The sequence below is a fragment of the Lactuca virosa genome, chromosome 5, assembly GCF_052849685.1.
Source record: "Lactuca virosa cultivar CGN04683 chromosome 5, Lactuca_virosa_CGN04683_v6, whole genome shotgun sequence".
Lineage (NCBI taxonomy): Eukaryota > Viridiplantae > Streptophyta > Magnoliopsida > Asterales > Asteraceae > Lactuca > Lactuca virosa.
This window is the reverse complement of record NC_136430.1, coordinates 230,998,663-231,011,114: the sequence shown is the minus strand read 5'-3', so window position 1 is coordinate 231,011,114 and position 12,452 is coordinate 230,998,663. Positions and strand designations below refer to the sequence as shown.

The following is a 12,452-nucleotide window of genomic DNA, read 5'->3' as shown; positions in this document are numbered from 1 at the left end:
GTGAAAAAAAACACAACGTCCAAATTACTTTCTATTTATTTGCTTAAAGTCATGTTTGCATGTAATGTTAGATTACTAATATTATCTTATTATTCCTGTGTACAACTTTTAGTGTGTAAAACACACCACAAAGCATGAGGTATTATCTGCAGCTTGCTAATTTCCAAAGACCAAAGTCATAATGTGTACAACTTTTAGTAGATTTGGTATTAAACTATATCCATAATAACCCATAACACAAAAGAGAGAAAGAAAGAAAAGTTGATTTGAAACATGAACTCATAATCCACAAAAATTATAGTTCCCCCAGTAACAGTATTTAGAGTAAAAGGCCTCAAGATAATTAAGGATTTGAAAAACATGGAAACCTTTTCAAGCAATAAATTAAAGTTAACAAAATCACTACTCCTACATACAATAAAACAAGCCTTAAAACTTTTTCATTTGATGATTGCAGGTCTATTTGCTTTTCGTTTTGGTCTTGATCCACCTACTTTTTTCAATGTGTCTGTGGTCAATGCATACATCCTCACAGCAAATAACTCGTCTGGAAATCCCTTCTGATCCTGATGCACAAGGGTAAATTAGTAATTTCACTCTACCTTTAAAAGCATAATGAGACACAATAGGAATTACCTTTAACTTGTAGATATTGAGGCCACACTGAGTAAAGAGTTCCTTGAAGTATACATCTGACCTTGTAATACTCTTATCTTCATTATCCAACACAAATCCTATATCCATATATATACTTTGGATAAATAATGATGTATAAAAAGTATTTGGGAAAATAAATAAGTCTCATTTTCCTGACTTTTTCTCTATTAAGTCATTCTTTCTGTATTAAGTAAAGAGAGACTTGCTACCTGATTTTGCAAGGTTTTCTTTCAAAACAAAAAATCCACCAGGTTTAAGGCCAGCCTACATATAAACAAATGTGGGCAAATTTGTAAAAAGTTACAACTTAAAAAGAATACCCAACTATTTTTTTTCTTATTACAACACTTTACTTTAAAAATCTACTCAGTTATAGCAATGAAAAGTGGTGACATTGTTGTCATTGTGTAGATTTTTAAAATACATTGATGTTATAGGAAGAAAGGAAAGTGGGATGATATAATAAAAAAATCAATGAAAGTATTTATAAAACTACATATTGTTACCTTTGCTCTCTTGAAGAATGACACAAAGTCATCATCAGCAAGATGCCCAATGCACCATTGGACCCATATCACATCATACCTTTGTGTATCTGGAGTGAATTCCTGAAAGTAAAAATTCAAACAACAAAAAAAATTGTCATTAAAGTAAACCAATGTAGTGTTTCGTATGATGGAATCAAAGAACACAAGCCAATAAAACATCATGATGGAATGTTGGAATGTAATGACTCATTCCATTCCTTTGTTATTCCATTCTATCCAACTAAACAGTATATTTTATGATTTTACATTAATAATTACCTGTAGTGGAGTACAGTAAAAGTTGGAAGCTTTGTGCTCCTCTGAGACTGATAGATTTTCAGGAGCCAAATTTTCACGAGCAGCCTCCAAGAAATGTGACACGGGTTCAAGAAGGTCAACCTAGAAACAATCAAGCAATTAATTTTACAAGTAATTAATGACAAAATGTGCTAAACATAAAGTCAAAAATCCAAGAAAGATCCAGAAACTAGAGATGATAATATATCTTTTGAGCAAAACATAAATACATAATGTACCTAAGTTATGTATATAAGGTACCAAGTGTTGAAAGTTATTACCTCATTAAAGTATCTTATGAGAAGATTCTTAGTCACCCTTCCAATTCCAGAACCACAATCTGCACAAGTTTTAGTCAACAAGGAATCTTCATACACAACAAATTCTAAATGGAATTTGATGGGTGACATAAGTTCATCAAAATTTTGATGGTTTTAGCAACGACTTTAGTTGCTATATGTTGCAATATGCCCATCAAGTAATTAGAATCTTCAGTAGAAAATTAAGTAGCAAGTGTACTTGAAGAAGAAGAAGAAAGGGAGAAAGAGAGGTAACCAAGAGCTACAAGATGCTGGTTTCTTCCGCCATTAGGAACAAGTTCAGTCAAAAGGGTATTGAGAAAAGCCTCACTGGCTTTGATATCAGGCTCATTCACATGTGCATATCCACCCAGAACTCCATCGACTGATGCATCCACACCCTTTTGACCACGAAAAAAAAAAACAATTCTTTAGGGTTTATACGGATTTGTTATGTGAAACGAAAAGGAGGGTTAAACCTACTTGCCAGTAGCCAACACCATTGCGATACCAATCGAGCTTCTTTTGTGAATCGCCAACTTCTTCTCGCCACATCTCATCGGCGCTCTTGAATTCCCGGCCGTTGCTATCTAATCCACCGATCTCCATCTCGATTCGGGTGGTCGCTCTGACCCTCACTCGGCACTTGTCGCGCGCTTGATGAGTTGCAGTTGCAGACAAGTAAGAATTCAAACACAAGTTGCTGTTTGCACCAAGCATATGTGTTTTTGGGGTTTCGACTCTCTCGTATTTCAATATTTCATACCCGGCAAGACGGCATTGCCCTGTGAATGATTTTTTTCTTTCTAAATTTAGTACTATTTTAATTTGTAATTGACAAAATTGCAAAAATGGTCCCTGTAGTATGCATTTTTTTTGAGGTTTTAGTCCAAACCCCGACTTTTTTGGATTTGTGGTCCTTTTGGCCATTTTGTACGTAAATTTGGTCCCTCGTAAAATTGAAATGACTATAATGCCCTTCTGATATATTTTTTATATTTTTTCTATTTAATTTAAATGAAAAAGAAAATAAATAAATAATTTGGGCCTACATCTCTCTCTCTCTCTCTCTCTCTCTCTCTCTCTCCCTGGTTTCTTGGATTAACCAGTTGGAGATTTCATAAACCTCGATCCCCAAATTCACAATTTACAACTCTCTTAGATTAACAAATCTCAAACCTAAACTCCCTTCATCTCTCATCTTCAAATCGCAGACACCAAAACCACTTACCCTAAAACCCAACCGAAGAAACCAGATAGCATCCCTCTTCATCGGAATCGTGGAAGAAATGGGAAAAGTTAGGGAACTAGGTTTCGACGAATCCGGCGAATCATTCGACATGGTAATCCATTCGCCGATCGTCCTCGAAGACTTCAACCTCGGCGACGACAACATAGCGGTAAATGACACTTGTTTAACAGTCACAGAATTCAACTCCGAGCGATTGGAATTCAAAGTCGGGTTGGCTCCTGAAACATTCGTTAATCGAATTGGAAAAAGGTTCGGTTGTTAATTTGGAGATAGCTGTGAAACCATCAACACGAATGGGTGGACATTTCGTGCAGGGGCATGTGGATGGAACAAGGGAGATTGTTTCAATGGAGGTGGAAGGGGATTCGTTGTGGATTAAGGTGAAGACGTCGCCGGAGATTTTAAATTTTATAGTGGCGAAGGGGTTCATTGCGGTGGATGGAACTAGTTTGACGGTGGTGGATGTGTTTGATGAAGAGGAGTGTTTTAATTTCCTGTTGGTGGAGTATACACAGCAGAAAGTTGTGATTCCACTGAAGAAAATTGGGCAGAAGGTGAATCTTGAAGTGGATATATTGGGGAAATATGTAGAGAGGCTTCTTAGCAGTGGATTTGTAGAGAGTATAGAATCAAGATGATCAGGTGCTCCATTTTTTGTCCAGGTTGTAGTTTGAGCATAATATGCAATGTTTGTTTTGTGTAACAAGTGTGTGAGTTTCATTCAATAGAATTATATTGTGTTTGTCGGACCTCCAAGTGTATGATAATTTAGGAGAGAGAGAGTGTGTGTGGGCCCCTTGTTATTTTTTTAATTATTAAAATAAATAAATTAGTATTAGATTTAAAAAGAAATGAAAGAAAAATGGAAAATAAATATCCCAAGGGTATTACAGTCATTTCACTATTCAGAGGGACCAAAAACGCAATAAAACTAGCTCAAAAGGACCACTAATCCAAAAAAGTCGGAGTTTGGACTAAAACCCCAAAAAAATGAATACCATAGGGACCATTTTTGCAATTTTGTCTTTGTAATTCTATAAATCTATGAAATTATTTCTATTTTGTGATATAAATGTAAATGAGTTGATCTGTACATACATATCCTTCTTCTTCATCTTTCCTTTTAAATGATTTAAGTTAAAGCAAAAAGAAAAGAAAAGGACAAAAAGATAAAGAAAATGCTTGAAATATGAAGAAAATGGTAATATAAACTGTAACAACCGGATTTCCAGGGACATGATTGTGTATGTTAATCTTGAGATTTGAGGAGGGACTCGACGAGTTGAGGGACCAACTCGCCGAGTCGAGTCGAGATTGCCGCGTAGATTTAATGAGCGGACTCGACGAGTCCAAGGATGGACTCGTCGAGTAGGTACTGGGCAGAGAAAACCCTAAGTTCCGGGGTTGGAGTCTATTTAAAGGAACTTATGACCTTGGGTGCGCCTCATATCTCCTGTGAGAAACCCTAAATCGCCATTTGAGCCAATGAAGAGCTCTTGTGATGAAATCAAGTAATTTTGGTGTGGTTTTTCAAATGAAGTGAAGGGATTCAGCTTGAAGGACCAAAGAAGGTTGTTATTCTGAGACATCTAAGCAAGGATCTCCATTTGAGGTAGTATTTCGCCCCTTCCTTCTGTTTTTGTGTAAAATCCTTGAATCTAGGGTTTTCTTTACCCTTCTTAGATAGTATATGATGCATATGAGGTCCCAATGTGGAGAAAGTCTTAGATCTGGACCTTAAGAGGTCCACAGAGTCCCAATCATTCGGCTTTATGTTGTTCCTTTCGAGATATGAGCCTAGGTTGCCATTTTAGAAGCTATTTCACCAAAAGAAGCCTTATGTGTGTTGCATGAGTATAAAGATTGGACCTTTACGTGATTATTGAGCATTGGGAAGTCAGATCTATAGGTTAGAGAAACAGATCTGACCTCAGAAGGTCTTTTGGGTGTTGCCATGGAGGAAACTCGCCGAGTCCATAAGGGGACTCGACGAGTCGAGTCGGGTTGCCCCGCGATTCGTGACCCGTGGTAACCCGTCGAGTGAAGGGTTAACTCGACGAGCTGAGAGAGGCCATAGGAGGATTCAGAGGACACGCTTGGAATCGCCGAGTCACCCATGTGTACTCGACGAGTCTGGTGAAAAGTTTGACCGTTGACTAGAGTTGACTTCAGTTGACCTTGGGGTTTTGGTCAAGCTAATTCAAGAGAGGTCAGAGAGGGGTAGAATGGTCTTCTACCCATTATTAGGGATGAGAACATGAGAGGATTTTTGATTAGAGATGTTATCATTTTGATAGGAGGAGGCTAGGTCAGATTATCGAGCACGAGAGGGTATCCGACATCATGCGAGGTGAGTCTTCTCACTATACTTTACCTTGAATGGTAATAGAGTTATGTGACAGAGTATCTTGTATGCCATGTATGTGATGCGTTGCACTACATTATTTCTATGTGATTTATGCTGTGTGTATTCCTGAGTTTACAGAGTTAGGACCGGAAGGTCCACAGAGTTAGGACCAGAGGGTCCACAGAGTTAGGGCCAATGGGCCCACAGAGTTATAGCCTCGAGTGGCTAATATGTGTTATATGTGGTATTTTGGGGAACTCACTAAGCTTCGTGCTTACCGTGTTATGTGTTATGTGTTTCAGGTGTTCTCAGTATCTCGGGACGGCACCGGCTTGATTGTACACACCAGTGAAAGAATTATGTTTCGAAGATCCTGGATAATTAATGAAGTTGTGCTTGTGATTTAAATAAACGAGATTTCTACACAATATGTTATGAAAAGTATGCGATTTTAAAATGAAAAATCTGTTTGAAAAATTACGGTGTTACAAGTTGGTATCAGAGCCTTGGTTTGAGGGATTCGGATGCACCTTCGGGTATATCTGGACTCAAACTGAGTAATTGAGGGAAATTTTCAAAATAAATGATTTTTCTAAAATGAGCAAGAGTTTATATGAGAAAACGAGACAGAGCAGTGTGTACAATCAGCCAGATGCCGAACGGTGATTTCCCAAAATACCCTTACTTTATGTGTTATGAGATATTATGAGATATTATGCATGCTAGAGATAGGCTAGGTATTTCATATTTTAGGACTAGAGTGACCTGATTTGTGATGCCTTAGCCTAGGAGTTGCTGTTATCTGTGTTGCGCTTTCGAGTATGTACTGAGTAAGAGTATCCAGCGGGAATCCTTGTAGAGAGGGGAATTGAGTAGAGGAGTAATCTAGGAGAGATACCTAGATAAGCACTTAAGGAGTCTACTGAGGGAGTAGTCAGATGCCCGCGTGGGGTATAGTTGCTTGGGTTCGGTGGTATCCTTTGAGTATGAGGAGAGCAAGTGGGTAATGACCTAGAGTGGTTTTGCGTGTTGGTAGAGATTATTCGATGCCCGAATGCTGCTTGCTTCGTGCTTTGTAGAACTCTTGATGATGAGAGTCAGCTACTAAGTGAATATGACGATATTCAGGAGGTGGATGGCTGGCATCATAAGGAGTTCTTCAGCAGCTGATGGCGGAGAAGTGTGAGAACCTAGGAAGAGCCTAGGAAAGGGTTACCCTAGTCGGATGAGTACGCTGACAGAGTAGGATATTTCACAGAGGAGCGAACACGCATGACGGGGTTGGTGATTGAGAAGGTCAAGTAGCTACTTAGGAACTCGGGGATGGTCCGTGTGGAAAGTATGGGTAGATGTGGTAGGTAGTATGGGCCCGTACTACTGAAAGCAGAGGACCCATACTCGATACAGGGAACATTTCGGAGGTTTTAAGTAGCAGATCGAGAGGTGATTTCATGGTTCATGTACCATGATTTGTAGCAGATCGAGAGGTGATTTCATGGTTCGTGTACCATGATTTGTAGCAGATCGAGAGGTGATTTCATGGTTCGTGTGCCATGATTTGTAGCAGATCGAGAGGTGATTTCATGGTTCGTGTGCCATGATTTGTAGCAGATCGAGAGGTGATTTCATGGTTCGTGTACCATGATTTGTAGCAGATCGAGAGGTGATTTCATGGTTCATGTACCATGATTTGTAGCAGATCGAGAGGTGATTTCATGGTTCGTGTACCATGATTTGTAGCAGATCGAGAGGTGATGTCATGGTTCGAGTACCATGATTCGTAGCAGATTGAGAAGAGATAACATGGTTCGGGTACCATGATTCATAGCAGATCGAGATGTGGCCACATGGTTCGAGTACCATGACCCGTGGCAGTTAGTGTTATTGGTTCTACCAGTTATTCCGTGGTGATTGGTTAGACCGAGATCAGAGGTGAAAGAGTATGGGGCTAGAGGGCCATGATGAACGAGTTTTAGTGAAGCATCCCTTAAAAGGGAAATCGAGTTAGCTCCGAGGGATTATTGGGAGATGCCAATTAGAGTCGCAAGACTCAAGAATGAGTAGAGATGGCGGTTATGGAGGATTACGACATGAGTTGAGCAATCAGCCGATGGTGGAGATGTCATTTTCTGTGACCTGAGCGGTGTTATTTCTGTTCCTATGGGAAACATGAGAGGTGTTGAGATTTTCGGTTTCCAAGGTTGGGGGTGAGCCCTGTGGGGTAGCTTTGGTTACGATCTTTCATCAGAGTACTTGGGCAGTATGTCTGCCGAGAGGTAATGTTAGAGCATGAGCAGGTTGTCAGCGGGGACTAAGATGATTAAGGACAAGGATACACCCTATTTGAGCATAGTAGGGCATGTATTAGCTGCAACGGCAGACGATCAAGAAGAGGGTATTGGGGCGGTGACTCTTATTGTTTATGATGAGTATCGAGTGTGGTAATGAGGACTCCACTCTTATTACAACCCACGTGATGAAATGTTGGTTGAAGAGTCGAGAATGAGGAATATGATAGTTCGTTATTTTCAGACTGAGAGTCAGAGCTACGACTGGACAGTTGAGATGTCCGGTAGTGGGATGGAACGAGATTATGAAGGACTAGAGGTAGTCATGATGAGAAGTTTCTGAGGATTTCATCGGAGATTCGGGGTATTTGAAATTGCTTGACCTCCATCGGGGAGATCATCGAGCATTGCGTATCACCTTCCGAGAGTAGGTGCGATGTTATTGGTAAAAACAGTCTGTGGGTTAGATTGTTGGCGAATCAATTGATGATGGTTCGAACCCTGAGTGGGGGAGAACCTAGTACTTTTGAGGAGATCCGATATTTGTTCAGAGCGGTTAGAGAACTGGATAGAGAGGTCTGCGGTGCGGATTCCTGAGACTAGGGTTTTTGGTGGTCAAGGAGAGGTGCAGAGTGAAATAGTGCATGTGGCACGTGTTTGAGAAAGGATGAGTGTCTCCACGACAAGTGGCCATTGGTCGGAGACCTTATGGTGGTTAGGAATCCTTCAAGGTTAAAATGGTGAATTCGAGGTGGTTGGCTTGTGAGGATAGTTCGGCGGTTGAGAATTTCTGGTTAGAGTATGGGCTATTATATGTAGTATGGGAAGGGAAGAAGTTGATTGGGCAACCAACTTCAGGGTCGTTATGAGTATTCTTGCATGGGTTTTGAGCAATAGAGAAGGAAGTTTCGGATTGTCAACTTCGTGTTCGGAGTCGTTGGCAATTTCTCCGTGTTTTAAATTGGGGGATGTAGTATTCCGGGGTTACAAGTGGCACGAGAGAAAGACCGGTTACGAGGTTTCGAGGAAGCAATGCGGTATCTGAGTATGATGCCATGAGTATGAGATCAGTGGTAGAGTCAAGACACTGCGAGGCGTTGTGATGGTATTCCGGGGTATCCGAGTTTAATGCCCTAAAATCTCGGATTATTTTGAGTTGAGTTGAGATGTCGAGGGGTGTACCAAGTGTCTATGGTTCCGGTGGGGGCCCTTCAGCTAATTGACATAAAATGGATTTATTTGAGAATGTGAATTGCAGCGAGAAAAAGAGGTTTTGTCACGACGGTGGTCGTCCGAAGTAGTGATGATTAGCCGGATGGGTGTGTGGGTACCTATCTATGCTGGGCCGCAGAGCAGGAGTTAATGATCACAGGGTGGTGTCAACCTGATGATGAGATTATGAAGTGGTAAGAGTAAGTGTGGTAAGACTGCGGGGAGCTGCAGTTTCAATGAGTCAGTGCAGAGAGGTTGTGGTGATGCTACGGGGAGCCGTAGTACTCACTATTCAGTGAGAGGTTGTGGTGATGCTACGGGGAGCCATAGTACTCACTATTCAGTGAGGGGTGTGGTGATGCTACGGGGAGCCGTAGTACTCACTATTCAGTGAGAGGTTGTTGTGATGCTACGGGGAGCCGTATTACTCACTATTCAGTGAGGGGTGTGGTGATGCTACGAGGAGCCGTAGTACTCACTATTCAGTAAGAGATTGTTGTGATACTACAGGGAGCCGTAGTACCCACTAGTCAGCGAGAGAATGTTGTGATGAAGTGCTCTCTGATCAGAGCTTGACGCAGAAGAGTTTTAGGCTTGGGTAGCCCTAATATTTGAGTGTGTGGAAGCTTGGGGTCGAACCAGGGGCGAGACTGGGGTCTCCAAAATTGTCGGGAGTCGTTATATTCTGAATTGAGTAGTGGTTTTCGCAACCAAAGGGAAGTGGATAAGTGAGGAACGCATGGGTTGCAGGTCATGAGTCATGAGTTGAGTGGTTCGTTGGGACGAGTGGTTCCAACTCTGTGCCGGATCAGACTCTCGAGTTGAGTTCGATTCTAGTGGTGTATTGAGTAGGCAGAATGAGATGCCGGATACAGAAATGAATTTCGTTTGGAAGGGGGTATTGGTTTCATCTGGTGTCTAAGACCTGAGTGGGTCAATTCGTTGGTATGAGAAAACCGCGAAACGCATGGAACTAATGAGTAGTAGACGACAGAGGTCGAGAGTGAGTCGAATTCCGTATTCGCTTGAGGTGAAGCGAACTTCGTGACTTGTGTGTCACACAAGGAAGAGATAGTTGCATTGATAAGGAAGTCAGTGAGGCATTTTGGTACACGCAATGGGTAACCTTTGGAGGTTCAATTGCTGGATCGGGAGATGACCTGGTGCTCAGTCTTGAAAGGGATATTGAGAAGGGAGCTGAGGTTTATGGTTGTCAGATGTCGGGGGACGCTTTTGAACAAGCATAGTCATTGTTCGTGTCTGAGGACAGGGTGTTGAGAGTTCGTTGTTCAGAGGGGTTGTGATTGCAGTATAGTGGATGAGTCCCTGGTGTGATGTGATCCTTCCACTCCTTGTTATATGATCTGGATTGTTTATCATGTCTGGGACGAGTGATCGGTAGCCAGTTTTGGGCATGGACTTGTTTTATCGGTTTACACTAGAGAATCAGAGGGGCAGTGAGCTATCGGGGTTTGTTATTCGAGGAGCGAATAACGTGGTGACATCTGGAGAGGGCGGTCTAGCTGTGTATCAGGCTACTAGAGTTCCAGATTCTTGAGAGTCAGAAGGGGTAGCATAGTGGCAGATGGGTCTGTCCTTTTCCAGGGAGGAGTTCCTGTTTGGATTCAGGTGTCCAGAGAGGAAGATAGTTGTGTGGTATGAGACCCTTTCGATGGTGCTGTTTGGTTATTGAATTAGATCTTTATGTGGTGGAGGAGCGATTTCGAGGGCGAAATCTAATTCAAGTGGGGGAGAATTGTAACAACCGGATTTCCAGGGACATGATTGTGTATTTTAATCTTGAGATTTGAGGAGGGACTCGACGAGTTGAGGGACCAACTCGCCGAGTCGAGTCGAGATTGCCGTGTAGATTTAATGAGCGGACTCGACGAGTCCAAGGATGGACTCGCCGAGTAGGTACTGGGCAGAGAAAACCCTAAGTTCCGGGGTTGGAGCCTATTTAAAGGAACTTATGACCTTGGGTGCGCCTCATATCTCCTGTGAGAAACCCTAAATCGCCATTTGAGCCAATGAAGAGCTCTTGTGATGAAATCAAGTAATTTTGGTGTGGTTTTTCAAATGAAGTGAAGGGATTCAGCTTAAAGGACAAAAGGAGGTTGTTATTCTGAGACATCTAAGCAAGGATCTCCATTTGAGGTAGTATTTCGCCCCTTCCTTCTGTTTTTGTGTAAAATCCTTGAATCTAGGGTTTTCTTTACCCTTCTTAGATAGTATATGATGCATATGAGGTCCCAATGTGGAGAAAGTCTTAGATCTGGACCTTAAGAGGTCCAGAGAGTCCCAATCATTCGGCTTTAGGATGTTCCTTTGGAGATATGAGCCTAGGTTGCCATTTTAGAAGCTATTTCACCAAAAGAAGCCTTATGTGTGTTGCATGAGTATAAAGATTGGACCTTTACGTGATTATTGAGCATTGGGAAGTCAGATCTATAGGTTAGAGAAACAGATCTGACCTCAGAAGGTCTTTTGGGTGTTGCCATGGAGGAAACTCGCTGAGTCCATAAGGGGACTCGACGAGTCGAGTCGGGTTGCCCCACCATAGGAGGATTCAGAGGACACGCTTGGAATCGCCGAGTCACCCATGTGCACTCGACGAGTCTGGTCAAAAGTTTGACCGTTGACTAGAGTTGACTTCAGTTGACCTTGGGGTTTTGGTCAAGCTGATTCAAGAGAGGTGAGAGAGGGGTAGAATGGTCTTCTACCCATTATTAGGGATGAGAACATGAGAGGATTTTTGATTAGAGATGTTATCATTTTGATAGGAGGAGGCTAGGTCAGATTATCGAGCACGAGAGGGTATCCGGCATCATGCGAGGTGAGTCTTCTCACTATACTTTACCTTGAGTGGTAATAGAGTTATGTGACAGAGTATCTTGTATGCCATGTATGTGATGCGTTGCACTACATTATTTCTATGTGATTTTGTTGGATTAATGTCTAATTCCATAACTATAATTGGTAAGACTTGACCCGACCCGGCATGGTCCATTTGGGTTGCATGGCATCATGCATTTGGATAGACTATAATGAGAGAAATAACACTTAAGGTTGGTTAATATATTATAAGTTCTAATATATTAATAAGGTTATTTAATTAGTATTGATCAAGAATTAATTTGGAATTAATTAAGTGATCAAAAGGAGACTAATTAAATATATGGGTTGATTGTGTAAATCATTCATTCTTATATATGTGGGCTTGTGATCCAAGATTCCTTATGTTGGACTAAGTCCATGGGGCGACCCATGGATACTCCATGGAGGTTAAAATCCATGGAGCATAAGGAATGGGTAAAGTTATGAGTTACATGGTGTAACCCTAATAGCCACCATATAAAAGAATCCCATGGCTCAAGAAATCGTGCACTAATGTGTGAATATGAGGGCTAGACGATTTCAAGGAGTGTTCCATTTCTCTCAAGTCATTCCATGTGCATTTGGTGTTGTGTGAACCATTTGAGGTGTCACACTTGGGGCACTAGGCACTCAAGCTTCATGGAGACAAGCTACATCAAACAAAGGTATGTATTCTATCCATTTGATTACCCAAGT

The 12,452-nt window shown here is 41.5% G+C and overlaps 1 protein-coding gene and 1 pseudogene across 1 annotated transcript; one reads left to right on the top strand and one right to left on the bottom strand.

Moving 5' to 3' along the window:
- Positions 1 to 247: 247 nt before the first annotated feature.
- On the bottom strand, positions 248 to 2,566 carry LOC145111815 (alpha amino-terminal protein methyltransferase). Its single transcript, XM_079048065.1, has 8 exons — positions 2,264 to 2,566; positions 2,037 to 2,181; positions 1,763 to 1,821; positions 1,464 to 1,583; positions 1,164 to 1,265; positions 867 to 921; positions 637 to 734; positions 248 to 566 (listed from the first exon to the last, which is right to left on the bottom strand). Exons 1-8 carry the CDS (start codon positions 2,498 to 2,500, stop codon positions 441 to 443), a joined length of 942 nt encoding a protein of 313 aa, XP_078904191.1. The 5' UTR covers positions 2,501 to 2,566; the 3' UTR covers positions 248 to 440.
- A 284-nt stretch (positions 2,567 to 2,850) lies between these two features.
- On the top strand, positions 2,851 to 3,700 carry LOC145117356 (riboflavin synthase pseudogene; annotated as a pseudogene).
- The last annotated feature ends 8,752 nt before the right edge of the window (positions 3,701 to 12,452 follow it).

Bases quoted from the DNA above. Each gene is read 5' to 3' on its own strand.
- LOC145111815 (XM_079048065.1), bottom strand. From the start codon at position 2,500: ATGCTTGGTGCAAACAGCAACTTGTGTTTGAATTCTTACTTGTCTGCA. The intron at 2,182-2,263 runs GTAGGTTTAACC...CGTGGTCAAAAG, and splicing joins ATGGTGTTGGCTACTGGCAA to GGTGTGGATGCATCAGTCGA. The intron at 1,266-1,463 runs GTAATTATTAAT...TTTTACTTTCAG, and splicing joins TTTACTGTACTCCACTACAG to GAATTCACTCCAGATACACA.